Genomic DNA, 14,787 nt, shown 5'->3' on the forward strand with positions numbered 1-14,787 from the left:
TACAGGCAGAAAAAGATCATTATAACTATCTGAAAGAAAAAAAAAGACAGTAAATCACATTATTATAGCTCCATGGTCCTAATATTATACAAGGCTTTTTGCAGCAATTAAATCTAAGTCCATAGAAAGTTATATCAGGGTAAAGAAAGGAAATGTATCTATACCAAGGCTGTCCAACTGGAGCCCTGGGGATGGACCATTTTTGGCTTCTTGCCGGTATAAATTCATCATTGACCTTTTCTATGAGAAAAATGTTAAAATAGGGGCTGCAAACACCTTTGTGATGTACAATTCCACTTATTTTTCTGTTGGTTCCTTAGTGTCATTCAGACTCTAAGACAACATACTATTAGAGGAAGAGTTGGGCTGAAATTAATTGTTATGTTGCATATTGTATTGCATTTGTATTTTGAAAGTCCCCTTAAAATGCAAAAGTTTTTTTTTCCTTTACAATAAGGCACCCCCTTTCTGAATTCCTTTCTTCAGTCTCCATGCTGCCCAACTGCCGTATCCTGTGTGGGCAGCAAGGGTTGCTTAGTAACTTGAAGACTCAAACATCTATTCTATTCAATGAGAGATTCTTCTTGCACAGAGACTAGGCAGTTGGAAAGGGCTGTGGGGAGGGGTCGTGCAAGAGCACACTACCCTTTCCAGAGCCATAACGAGGTCTGTATGGAGCCAGAATGAGGGATATTTGTGTTGCAGCAGTCCTACAGCTATCTACCTCCACTTGCACCAAAGTGGTAGATGACAGGCTCACATATCAGGGGTTGCACTTGGAGAGACCTTGAGCAGAGGAGTCACAAAGTGCTGAACTTATCCTGTGCAGCTGATAGAAGAGACGTTTACCCTTTAGATATGCTTAAGTAGGTGAAGAAACACGGGTTGCCAAAAGGTAAATACAGGAGATGGGCACAGTGGAATACATCTGGTGGGAATATCAACGTTTGACAATAACAAATAACAAGCCACATAAAAAGAGCAAATCTGACACATCTAGCCATTCGCACATACACCACATGCTTCAGGGCAAACAATTTGCATCTGAACGATTTCCCATTTGCATATAATGCGTCTGATCTGCATATATCAAATCTCATCTGCATTTGAAATGCCTGCTGCTGGCCCACCAGTCGCTGATGCCGGGATTCCAGGGCCAAGGTCACAGTGACAGTGACAAAGGCCAATGTGCCGGAGAACAGATACACCCTTAGGGAGGGAGGTTCAGCCCACAGAACCTCAGTAGGCGTTAACACTCAATCAGGCATTTGCTTTCTGCCCTTCCCCAAAAGGAAGTTGTATAATGAAGTGCATTTTATTTTGTCTCATTGCCAGAATGGGGGTCCATTTCTTTGTTTAACAGAGAAACTATAAGCATTTTACTATGCCCAGTTTTAAAGGGGTGGTTCCCCTTTAAATTAACTTTTAGTATATTATAGAAAGGTCAATTCTAAGCAACTTTTCAATTGGACTTCATTGTTTATTTATTTGTATTTTTTTTAATTATTTGCCTTTTTCTTCTGATTCTTTCCAGTTTTCAAATGGGGGTCACTTACCCCATGTATAAAATAAATGCACTGTAAAGCTACAAATGTATTGTTATTGCTACTTTTTATTACTCATCTTTCTATTCAGGCCCTCTCCTATTTATATTCCAGTCTCTTATTCAAATCAATGCATGGTTGCTAGGGTAATCTGGACCCTAGAAACCAAATTGCTGAATTTTAAACTGGAGAGCTGCTGAATAAAAATCGAAATAACTCAAAAATCAACAAATAACAAATGAAAACCAATTGCAAATAGTCTCACAATAGCACTCTCTACATCATACTAAAAGTTAAGTTAAAGGTGAACAACCCCTTTAAGTAATGGAATAATGACAAACTCTAATGGGACCTACATTTTTTAATAGAAACAGGAGGAAATTTGGGGTAAGTCATGGAGAGCATTTGCATGTGGAAACACAGTCCCAATGTTAGAGATGAGCTCCAGCCGAGGCCCTTACATATCCAGACAGATGAGACCAGAATTCTATAAGGTTTAGACCAGTGATCCCCAACCAGTGGCTTGTGAACAACATGTAACCAGGCCGGATTTGCGGAAAGGCCACCAAGGCCTGGGCCTAGGGCGGCAGGATTTTAGGGGGTGGCATGCTGCTCAACCACACCCACATTGGTTCAGAAATACTGAGGTTGTGGAAGAGATACAATAGCAATCCCCATTGCTAAGGTCCCAATGATGACAAACATTTACACAAATAAAATGGAGGGGACAGGGGTGGCGAACAGCAGCGTGCCTGGGGGCACCCGCTATATAAATCTGGCCCTGCATGTTACTCACCAACTCCTTGGATGTTGCTCCCAGTGGCCCCAAAGCAGGTGCTTATTTTTGAATTCCAGGCTTGGAGGCAAGTTTTAGTTGCATAAAAACTAGGTGTACTGCCAAATGGGCTGCCAGTTCACATAGGGGCTACCGAAATAGCGAATCACAGACCTTATTTTGTGTACATTTTTATATATTTTTATACTTGTGTTGTTCCCCAACTCTTTTTATATCTGAATGTTGCTCACTGGTGAAAAAAGGTCAGGCCAACATCAATGGAAGCAGGGCAGTAATCATTATAGTTATATTAGACAGTAACACATTAAGAATTAATTCATATCAATTATCCTGGATGCCAATGAGTTTGCTTTACATACAGAAAAAAAATATATATATATGAAAAAGTTTGGGAACCCCTCTCAGCCTGCATAATAATTTACTCCACTTTCAACAAAAAAGATAACAGTGGTATGTCTTTTATTTCCCAGGAATATCTGAGTACTGGAGTGTTTTCTGAACAAAGATTTTAAGTGAAGCTGTGTTCAGTTGTATAAAATTAAATGAAATGTTAAAAACTGGCTGTGCAAAAATGTGGGTACCCTTGTAATTTTGCTAATTTGAATGCATGTAACTGCTCAATACTGATTACTGGCAACACCAAATTGGTTGGATTAGCTCTTTAAGCCTAGAACTTTATAGGCAGGTGTGTGCAATCATGAGAAAGGGTATTTAAGGTGGCCAATTGCAAGTTGTGCTTCTGTTTTACTCTCCTATGAAGAGTGACATGGGATCCTCTCAATAGGTCTGAAAACAAAGATTGTTCAGTATCATGGTTTAGGGGAAGGTTGCAAAAAGCTATCTCAGAGATTTAAACTGTCAGTTTCAATTGTAAGGAATGGAGTCAGGAAATGGAAGGCCACAGAAGATTATTTTTTCAGCAGGGCCCGGCACACTCTAGTTACGCCACTGGCTGTGGGTAAATGCACTTGACCAGTTTGTACTTAAAGTGGTGGTTCAACTTCTATTTTATAGTTTTTGCATTATTTTCCTTCTTCTTCTGTTTCTAGCTTTCCATCTAAAACATTCTCTGTAAGGCTACACATCTATTGCAATTGCTATTTGTATTACTCATCTTTCTATTCAGACCCTCTCTTATTCATTTTCCAGTCTCTCACTCAGTGCATGGTTGCTAAGATAATTGGGACCTTAGCAACCAGATTGTTGAAATTGTAAACTGGAGGGCTGTTGAATAAAAATGTCAAAACCCAAAAACCACACATAATAACAATTGAAAACCTAATGCAAATTGTCTCAGAATAATGGTTTGTATTAATGTAAGTGCTTTTGGGGTACTTGGTGAGTTTGGCCTTTCCATTAATGTTGGAGGTTAGTTGCACTGCAGTGGGAAAGCATTTCAGCTTGTACAAGATCTAGAGTAGGTGAGAAGTTCATGACTTGGAGACAGAAATAACCTTTCTCCTTGGAGGGGTGTCATTTGGATACTCATGTAGGTGTTACAGTAACTCATAAATGTATTGAGTTACACAACACTTCAACTGCCCTTTGCTCTTGGGACATTTCCACATTTATTTGGCACGTTTATATCTAGAAATAATATTCTAACATGAGAGCTGTTTTTCATTCACTGACAAAGAACGTTTCTGTCTACCTGTTGGATGTGTGGATTCTTGGAATTGAGGGATAGGTTCGTTTATATTGGATATTTTATTTGGCCATAAAATATATCTGATTGCTTGCTTTGGGCACCTAGGATGGTGGAAGAGCCCTGAAGAATCTTTCTGGCATAGCGAAAAGAATTGATGTGATTTTCAAACAGCTTTATTTAAGCAGAATTGAAAGCAGTAATAATTCCAGGGTTCCCATAGTGGGTTGCTTCAATAGGTGCAGCAGACTTGAGCCAAAAAAGTTACACATCAACACAGGCAATTGTATTTTTATACAATTATAATGGGGCTAGTGCCATGGATTATGGGTAAAAAAACATGGCGATTAGCATCTGAAACGGCACTTCATATTGTCGTGCACTGCACTTCGGTCATATATGACCTTTCTGATCTCATATATATATATATATATATATATATATATATATATATATATACAGTATATATTTATTATTCTCACTTACTCATTGGTCAAGGCTACTCATTCTTTATTTTCCCTGTCAGTAAATACATTCAGCCCTAGTGTCGTGTCCCAGGTACAACATGGAGACATAGCTGCATACCCAGTCCTTTGAGATCAATGATCACAAACTGAAGTTGTGTTAGAAAAAAAACTTTTAATGGATTCATTCAGATCTGAATATCTCAAACCACACAAGTTAATTACTCCTCTTTAATCAGAACTTGGCACTGTGGCACTTGGGTGTCATATTAAATTAAGAACAATGTGGAATGAGCTGCCCGTCTTGCTAATCTCATGGACCAGTTCACAGAACAAAGATTCTTCCGGCATCTGCTGCCCTTGGTACTGTATTATTGAATTATTGAGCCATAAGGTGTGCAGAGTGATTGTTCTGGAGAGATTCAGTTAGAGGACCCCAGGACAGCAATATGGCAGTCTCCAGGGTTTTCTATTAAGGGACCATGATGTCTACAAAGAAGTAAACCCATGGATTTTCATTGACCAGACCCAGATGGCTACAGTGGGTCTAATCTAATTCTCTTCAATTACAAGAATACAGTGGTAGCAGAGCACATGGCCAAGAAGTATTCAATTTGTGTGCCGGTGGGATGCAAATAACTTGAATTGTGGTTGTTGAAAATGTCCTGTTAATTCAGAATTCTTAGCCCAAGGGCATTTCTTCAGCTTGTGAGATGATTGCTTCCTGTCCATCTAGTCTACAGATTGGTTGACCATAGAGAATGCAATTGGTCAGACTTACAGCTGTGCATGCTGGATCAAAGTGTTTCTAGAAGGCTGGCATCAGGGGGTTAAAGATGGTCCAGCCGGTGCTGTAGTTCTGAGCTCTTGAAAAGTTGTTTTTAGTGGTAATGGTGAAGTTGGAGAGTGTTTGAGATAACTATTCTGTACCAGCCTCAGAGATCCAAAAATGCCTGTATTTTTTTAAGTTAGCCTTGGTGACCCATACCTCTACATTTTAGTATGCAGGGCTTACCTTGGTGTATTTGGTTATGAAACAATGGCGGCTGCAGAACATCTGACTCATGTGTTCAGCAAAGCATAGGTAGCTATAAAGACTCTCATGCAAAATTATAATTGCTACCGCAGGCCTAGCCAATAGATAATAAACAGCTCCCATGTCCCACATAGGTCTGTGCCATATTTCACTGTCATTAATAGTGTGAGCAATACTGATTAATCAGTAAATACATATACACAGATACCTGACAACTTACCTGTAGCATAGTGACCATGTGAATACTACATTTATAAGATTTACGCTGGGTGAATAAGTACCTAGGTAGTAACCAACAGCATCCAGTCACTGATTACGTTTGTTTAGGTAACTGCAAGAAAAATAATGAAAGCAGAAATGTGATTGGTTGCCAAGAGTTACTGTCCAGTAGAGATGTCGCGAACTGTTCGCCGGCGAACTTGTTCGCGCGAACATCGGGTGTTCGCGCTCGCCGGAAGTTCGCGAACGTCGCGCGACGTTCGCCATTTTGGGTTCGCCATTGTTGGCGCTTTTTTTTTGCCCTCTCACCCCAGACCAGCAGGTACATGGCAGCCAATCAGGAAGCTCTCCCCTGGACCCACTCCCCTTCCCTATAAAAACCGAAGCCCTGCAGCGTTTTTTCACTCTGCCTGTGTGTGCTGAAGAGATAGTGTAGGGAGAGAGCTGCTGCCTGTTAGTGATTTCAGGGACAGTTGAAAGTTTGCTGGCTAGTAATCGTTTTGATACTGCTCTGTTATTGGAGGGACAGAAGTCTGCAGGGGTTTGAGGGACATTTAAGCTTAGGTAGCTTTGCTGGCTAGTAATCTACCTTCTACTGCAGTGCTCTGTATGTAGCTGCCAGTGGGCAGCTGTCCTGCTTCTGATCTCATCTGCTGACTGCTGCAATAACAGTAGTCCTTGTAAGGACTGCTTTTATTTATTTTTTTGTTGTTTTACTACTACTACTACTACTACTACTATAAGAGCCCAGTGCTATTAGTCCTAGCAGTGTTGGGGAGTGGGACTGGTGTGCTAATCTGCTGCTCCTAGTAGTTCAGCAGCACCAACTTTAATTTTTTTTTTTAATATTCATTTTTTTTTTTATTTTACTTTTTTTTATTTTACTACCGCTGTAGTAGTGTATAAGTTGACCTTTTAGGCATTATTTGCCCTGTAGGCATTATTTGCACACTGTTTTCTTCAACCCGCCATCGAGCTGTGTGACCTTGTTCACATTCTGTCTAAATATCCATAATATTACCGTCTCCAGAAAAAACACCGGAGTCACTTTTTTCAAGCAGCCATAATATATTTTACGTAATCCGTATCCACCGCTGTAGTAGTGTATACGTTGGCCTTGTAGGCATTATTTGCACACTGTTTTCTTCAACCCGCCATCGAGTTGTGTGACCTTGTTCACATTCTGTCTAAATATCCATAATATTACCGTCTCCAGAAAAAACACCGGAGTCACTTTTTTCAAGCAGCCATAATATATTTTACGTAATCCGTATCCACCGCTGTAGTAGTGTATACGTTGGCCTTGTAGGCATTGTTTGCCCAGTTTTTTTGGCCACAGCCACTGAAGCACAGAGGCCAGAAAAAATATGCCATATAAATGCTGAAAATAGTCATTTTTTGCCATACGTTGACTCAACGTATATGGCAAAAAATGACTATTTTCAGCATTTATGTGGCATATTTTTTCTGGCAACTGTGCTTCAGTGGCTGCAACCAAAAAAAACTGGGCAAACAATGTCTACAAGGTCAACGTATGGCGAAAAAATTACTATTTTCAGCATTTATATGGCATATTTTTTCTGGCAACTGTGCTTCAGTGGCTGCGTCCAAAAAAACTGGGCAAACAATGTCTACAAGGTCAACGTATGGCGAAAAATGACTATTTTCAGCATTTATATGGCATATTTTTTCTGGCAACTGTGCTTCAGTGGCTGCGTCCAAAAAAACTGGGCAAACAATGCCTACAAGGTCAACGTATGGCAGTTGTTTAAAGAGAACAGTAGATTACTAGCCAGCAAAGCTACCTAAGCTAAAATGTCCCTCAAATCCCTGCAGACTTCTGTCCCTCCAATACAGAGCAGTATCAAGCAGATTACTAGCCAGCAAACTTACTATCATCTGTCCCTGAAATCACTAACAGCTCTCCCCCTACACTATCTCTTCCAAGCACACACAGGCAGATTTTTCAGATACATTTTTGCCCTTGATCCCCCTCTGGCATGCCACTGTCCAGGTCGTTGCACCCTTTAAACAACTTTAAAATCATTTTTCTGGCCAGAAATGTCTTTTCTAGATGTTAAAGTTCGCCTTCCCATTGAAGTCTATGGGGTTCGCGAACCGTTCGCGAACCGCTCGCATTTTTGCGCAAGTTCGCGAATATGTTCGCGAACTTTTTTTCCGACGTTCGCTACATCCCTACTGTCCAGGTGCAAATTTACCTACCCTTGGCAAATAAGCTCCAGTGATATCTGGGTCATGAAGAAAAGTCTGAGATTTGGTTGACATGCAACATGCACCTGGTTGCATTTTTGTGACATTTTCACCCAAGGAGCTTACAGTCCTGGAACCGTAACACACATCATTTTGGCAGTAGATTAATTATATGAGGTTAAATGTTTTCAGGCAGGCGTGTATGAATAAACAAAGGGCTTCACAATTAGCATAGTTTATAATTGCATTTTCTTTTGTGCCTACTTTGTGTTATGGCTTGTAGGGTGACGTGCCAGGTAAGGGAGTTGATTCCAAATAACAAAGTTAATGAAATAGCAGCTAAATGGCCTTTTAATTTTAGTTGCTTGTCACCCAGACAGACCAAGGCCTTATGTGTTTTGCAGCGGTACCCTCAGTATACTGTATGTATTCATTGTTTTGTTCATGACTATGGGGAATGTGTCAGCTGTAAAGCAGTATGGCAGCTAATTGTATTTCCCTCGGCAATGGTATTCTGCAAGAAGAATGTGAAGCCCCTGAAAAGGCTGTGGGTCATAATATTCATTCCCAGGGTCACTTTGCACCTTTAGTTTGACAGCCCTACATTACAGTGATGCCCAGTGCTTATTTTTTCACTAATGGTCCAAACTATGCATTTTCCCTTGCCCCTGTAGTACTAAGGAAACACTGAATTTTCCCTTGCCCCTGTAGTACTAAGGAAACACTGAATGGCAGTTGCTGATTGTTTACTATAGGTTTGCGCACTGGGGCAGATTAGCACCTCTTTTAGGCAGTGAACATGAAACAGTATATAGTTGTGTGCGGGATATGAAGCAATTCTGACATGCAGTCACAAGCAGTACGAGCAGAGGTAAATAAGATGTGGAACAGAATAGTTAATTACACCCTTGAACAGCAGCCTATCCTTCAGCAGAGCAGATTGTCTTCCAAATCAGCATATCTCAGATGTACAAATCGCTACTGATAAGCGTAAATGCCATTGAGCTGCTGTGAAATTCCCCTAGAGTGTGTCCAGTCCACCAGAGAGAGACATTTACATCTCAGCCTGCCAAATGTACAGAAAGCGCCAATCTCCTCCCTCCCTCAAGGGGAGACAAGCAATGTATTCTGGCTCGCTTTACCTTTTCTACTGAGACCCACATCACTTTTTTTTACCTTTATGGCGGCAGCAAATTATGCATCTCTTTAAACTGGGATAGGTTAAGCACACTGCATTCCCAATCTGACAGATTGAGTACCGTGTTTCTCTTATCTGTATTTTTCCGAGGAAGCCTGCTGTCCTGATCTTGATCCCCCTACTTGAGTACAACAATGCCAAATCTGCTTCTCTATAAAGACAACATATGATTGCACCAGTTGTTTCACATTTGACCCTACATTAGTACATTTTTCTATGGACATAGCCAAGTGGCATAGCCTCTGCTCATTCACCCCTAGAACCCACACACCCCATGACATATTAATGAGCTTTTAAGACTTTTATTTGATAATCTATAAGTATGCCATGGTTACACCAAAGATCTATTGTACTTCCAGTAATGGAGAAGCAGCATATTCACATATTTATAATTGCAAGGAGAGGAAAAAAGAACTGACCCACATAGCTGCACCTACCCATCCATAAATCCAAAAATGCTGTGAAGCAAATAAATAAAACTTAACCTTTAATAAATCGTTAAAATAAGGTCTAGAGAGCAACATTAAAAGGTGAGGTTAGGTATAGGAGGCTGATTGACACGGCAACACCGGGTTAAGGGGGAAATGTGCTAATTGCACTTATGTTACTTCAAGGTTGCGGTTGGAACACAATTTGTAATAGCTTGGCACATAGGCCAAATTATGCTTCTATCTGATACAGTCAAAGACAATCTTTGACTGTGTCAGATAGAAGCATAGACTCTCCCCGATGTAGAGAGTGATATTCTGAGACAATTTGTCATTGTTTAGCATTTTTCTATTTATGTTTTTTGAGTTATTTAGCTTTTAATTCAGTGGCTCTCCAGTTTGCAGTTTCAATCTGATTGCTAGGGTCCAAATTACCCTAGCAACCATTGCACTGATTTGAATAAGAGACTGAAATATGAATAGGAAAGGCCCTGAATAGAAGGAGAAGTATAAAAAAGTGCCAATAATGATAAATCTGTAGCTTTACAGAGCATTTACTTTTTAGATGGGGTCAGTGACCACCATTTGAAAGCTTGAAAGAGTTAGAGGAAGAAGGCAAATAATTAAAAATCTATAAAAAATAAATAATGATGACCAACTGAACAGTTGCTTAGAACTGGTCATATTGTAAAATACTAAAAGTTGATTTAAAGCTGAACCATCCCTTTAAGCCTTGCTGTAATGTCAGTGTCCTAAGATGACAATTAATGGGTTGAGAGTTAAACTGGACAAGGTACAGTAGTTGCACTACAGTGCTTATACACAGGGCATATTTATGGAAGGATTACAGTGCCTGTTGATACGGAGAACTTTCAATGCATGATTTGAAGATTGAGATCTGTGCTGCCGCTTGAAGGCAATGCTTGTGCTAATAGTTTGGGAAGGAACATAATTTTGCATGAAAAAATTGCATACTTGCAATCAGCACTCGGATTAGCAATAGATTATTACATTGTTTCAAAATAGCCCTGTTTGTGTTCTGTACAGAGTACAGATTTATAGTACATCTTTCACACTGTGCAATGGCATGGCCTGCAAGCAGGGTTCTATGAATTATTAGTGGCGTTGCTTGTGAATGTATTTGGCGAATGAGCCTTCACAATGTTTGAGACATAAAGATAGCCCAGAGACAAGGAAAAGGGCAAGCCACTATTTTAAGCTCTCACCAACAGGGTCCTTTCTTCCATTTGTGTATTTTCAAGTAATTTTTGGTGTTTCTACCTACTGTTATTACAGAAAACGAGCGGTGCTTAATAAATGCTTAAACCTTTAAAAAGGCTCACAGACATTTAAGAGAAAACAACGAGGTCAGGGCTGTGCCAGTGCAGAACTCGAGTATTTTGCTATATCTCAATTGCTGACTGACACTACTCGGAGGGCAAGGTCTCTTTAATCCACTGCCTACAATTCTAGGAAGATTTAGAGAAGCACTAAAGTCAGATACACAGGAATAGCAAGCGCTGTCCATGGTAGAAGAAAACAGCAAGGCCTTTGTTTTTGGTAGATTCGGTGCTGTTCAGAATAGCACTGTGTTTACATTAAAGGAGAACTAAAGCTTAACTAAAGAAATAGCTAGAAATGTTGTACATTCTGTTTTGTGCCTCTGTAACAGCCCAAGGCAACCACAGCCCTTTAACAGGGAAGATCCGTGTCTCCAAAGATGCCCCAGTAGCTCCCCATCTTCTTTTCTGCTGATTCACTGCACATGCTCGGTGCTGCTGTCACTTACTGAGCTTAGGGACCCACTCACAATATAGAGTACACATAGAATAGAAATGTCACAATATAAGGCTGATTAGTAATTAATACAGATAATTACTACATGGCAGCACAGAAACCAGTGCAACTAGCATCAGAATTTAATAATCAGCCCTGTAGCATCAGCTTATACAGTGTCAGACTGGCCCTGCGGGAAACCGGGGAAAAACCCCGGTGGGCCCCGACCCTTAATGGGCCCCCGCCGGGCCAGGTCCCTCTCCCGAACTTTTGTTAAAAAAGTTTTCTTTAGGCGCCACACAGTGACATCTGCTCATGCGCACAGCGCCAATCATGCAGGAGCGCCGAGTGGCGCCTTTCAAGCAGGCGCACCGCGCGCTCGTCGCATCACGGTAGGGGGCCCTGGACAGTTGTCCCGGTGGGGCCCGGGCCCCCCCAGTCCGACCCTGAGCTTATATTATAGACCAACCTCATTTTCTGCTGGATAATTTGTGACAACCCCTAAGCTTAGCTTCTCAACAGCTGCTCAGAGCCCACTGAGCATGTGAGTGTCACAGACACTTTCCAAGATGGTGACCCCCTGTGACAAGTTTGAAGTCCTGGATCATTGCTGCTATTGACAAGCTGAAACTTTAGGCTGGTGCAATAAGTTCAGTATTTAAAATATGGCATTTTTAGCCATATTCATTTTTAGGATTTAGTTCTCCTTTAAAGCTTTAAACAGGAGCCTGCTTACTGATTCGTATGCATGCTAGCAATAAATATGGTAGTGTATGTTAAATGTATTACTACATAGCCCTGTGCAGCCTGTGGGAATTCAGTCTAATTGTTGTCAGCAAAACCATTGGCTCTGTTTGTCGCTGATTGACATTTGTGACAATATAGTCTGGCTGAATGAGGAAACTGGGCGTTCACTGTTTTTTATACATACATGTTATTGGACTCTATGTTTAATTCTAGTGTTCCCATGATCATCTTTATATTGTCACTGGCAAAAAAACAGGGAAAAGCTGTTTGGCACAGGTGCATTAGGGACGTGGGTCTTTTCATTTTTTTTATATCCCTTACCATTAAAGTGCCCCCTACCATGCATAATGCTGCATCAGGGAATAGCAATGTAAACATATACTGTAGTTTTCCTTCTAACATCACTTCTAAACCTTCATTATCTGCACATCATGCAATCCCAACATTGTGACTATGCACTGGCAGTAAATCTATTTATTAGGAATGCTATTGTGAATTTTAGAGCATACTTCTTCTAATGCACAGATGCACAGGGCATAATGATAATTTGGGGGTTAATTTATTAACACTGGGCACATTTGCACCTGGGCAGTAACCCACGGCAACCGATCCAATTTTTATACTACAGCTTAGTGAAAAAAGAGCTGATCGTTGTTATGGGTTACTGCACCGAATCCGCTATTTGGGATTCGGCCGAATCCCTGAATCCTTGGTGAAAGATTCGGCCGTATACCGAACTGAATCCTAATTTGCATATGCAAATTAGGGGCAGGAAAGGAAAAAGTGGAAAAAATTCTTCTTTTGTGAGGAAAAGTCATGTGTTTTCCCTACTGGTGCCTAATTTACATATGAAAATTAGTATTCGGATTCGTTTCAGCCAGGCACAAGGATTCGGCCGAATCCGAATCCTGCTGAAAAAGGCTGAAACCTGACCGAATCCCGAACTGAATCCTGGATTTGGTGCATCCCTAGTTACTGCCGAGAAGAAGTGCTAAAAAAATTACCCCTTACTATCCTGTGAATACAGTATAGAAAATAGATGGAAAATTAATACATTTCTTATATATAATTGGGCAATATCCAATTTGATGTTTTCATAGAGAGTTGAGCAAAGGGATATGGTTGAACTGAAAACATTTAGCAGCCGAAGCCTTATGGAGATTAAAATCAATTTACTTTTATCTGTGATTATTATTTATTCTGCGACAGGGATTTATGGGAACCCAAAATAAAATCTCTGTGCTACTACATGTCTCTTACTTTGCTCTCTCTGTAGTTATAGGGTCCCAGCGGCGGAGGAGTCCCAGCTCTGTGGCGACTGATGTTTTTGAATCTCATCTGGGAAGTCACATTCTCCAGGTAAGAAGCGTTTTTTGTCTTTGGGCTCATCGCACTGGCAGTTTTCTGTTTGGGACTTGATCACAACAAGCCAATAAGATTGGAGAGACCTGTCTGCGGCCCAGTGGCATTATTTCATTGAGTTGTAGAATACTATACATTTTTTTGCAACAAATCTGCTAGCGGGAGTCCTCCTGTTCCATCAATCTGTGTGATACTTTTTGTACCCACATACTAAAATCAGGTTTTTTGGGGGGCAATGTAATAACCAGTACATGTTTGCACCAATTCTAGTGCCCCATAACAACCAATCAATGGTTAGTATTTACACTGCTGTTTGAAATTAACCATCTGATTGGTTGCTTTTGTATGCCTATACCTAAAGCAAACAGTTTTGTATCTATAGAGGAAGCAGGGTCTGCTTCCTCTATAGTTAACAAGAAAAAACCCTCTCCCCAGCCGCTCTCTTACCTGTGGCGGAGAAAGGGGGAAGCAAGTCGGCGCAGGGCGGGAGTGGGTGGAGGCAGGGCAGATAGTGGGCAGAGGTGGGGCGGGGAGTAGGTGGAGGTGGGTCATGGGTGGGAAGTGGGCAGGAAGGTTGGGAGGATGGGGAATGGAGTGCGCCGGGCCCCTCTGAAGATTTTTTTTTTGCAGGGGGGCCCGGCACACTCTAGTTATGCCACTGAAAGTAAACTTTTATCTTTGTCAAATCATAGTGCTGAGCCAATGAAAACTAAACTGGGTTATTTGGGTTCCTTGCCCAAAACCAAATCTGATAGAACCAGTTAAAAGGGGCCCTCCACCAAAAAAATTTAAAAGAGCAACTTTCCAATACCTATTACATATTTATACCAATTCTGCTTTTAATAGAAACATAACTTTTAAAAATGTTAAACTTTAAAACCACTGAATGATTTTTTTAATAAAGTTTCATAAAACGACGTTTTCTTTTACTCTGCAAAAAATTGTGTTTAGGCGGAAGAGCCCTTTAAATGTAGCGGTTTGGTAACAAAGAGTTAGTGGTTCCACAGTTGCTAGTGGGAATAAGATAGGACTCGTTTCAAAAATATAGATGGATTGATCTCGATGATACAACTCATTTGGCGGAGATAACAAGAGGAATCAAGGGCAGAGACGTTTTTTTGGTTTAATTTTAACCTCTTTCCTTTTCTCATCTCGTAGTGTAGAATAATGAAATAAAGCAGCAGAAAGATTCATTTCGGAACTGGAAGAGAAGCACATTTGATCTGCTCTTTTATTACACACAGTATAGTAATTTAACACTTGGGTATCTCTCTTCTCTTTCTGTTTTCTTTAATTAGCTGGTTTGGGTTTTACGTTTCACCCATCTTGATCTTCGGGCATTTATTCATTATTAGTATTAT

General features: G+C 40.6%; 1 protein-coding gene across 5 annotated transcripts in view; it reads left to right on the forward strand.

Annotated features, from left to right (window-relative positions):
- npas3.L (neuronal PAS domain protein 3 L homeolog) overlaps window positions 1–14,787 on the forward strand; it is a 295,122-nt gene that overhangs the window by 188,341 nt on the left and 91,994 nt on the right. For all 5 annotated transcript variants that reach the window (XM_018231199.2, XM_041573347.1, XM_041573346.1 and 2 more), the window contains one exon: window positions 13,341–13,423. In XM_018231199.2, the coding sequence (XP_018086688.2) occupies window positions 13,341–13,423 (83 nt within the window). The remainder of the gene's footprint in view (window positions 1–13,340; window positions 13,424–14,787) is intronic.

Source organism: Xenopus laevis, chromosome 8L (assembly GCF_017654675.1).
Source record: "Xenopus laevis strain J_2021 chromosome 8L, Xenopus_laevis_v10.1, whole genome shotgun sequence".
NCBI lineage: Eukaryota > Metazoa > Chordata > Amphibia > Anura > Pipidae > Xenopus > Xenopus laevis.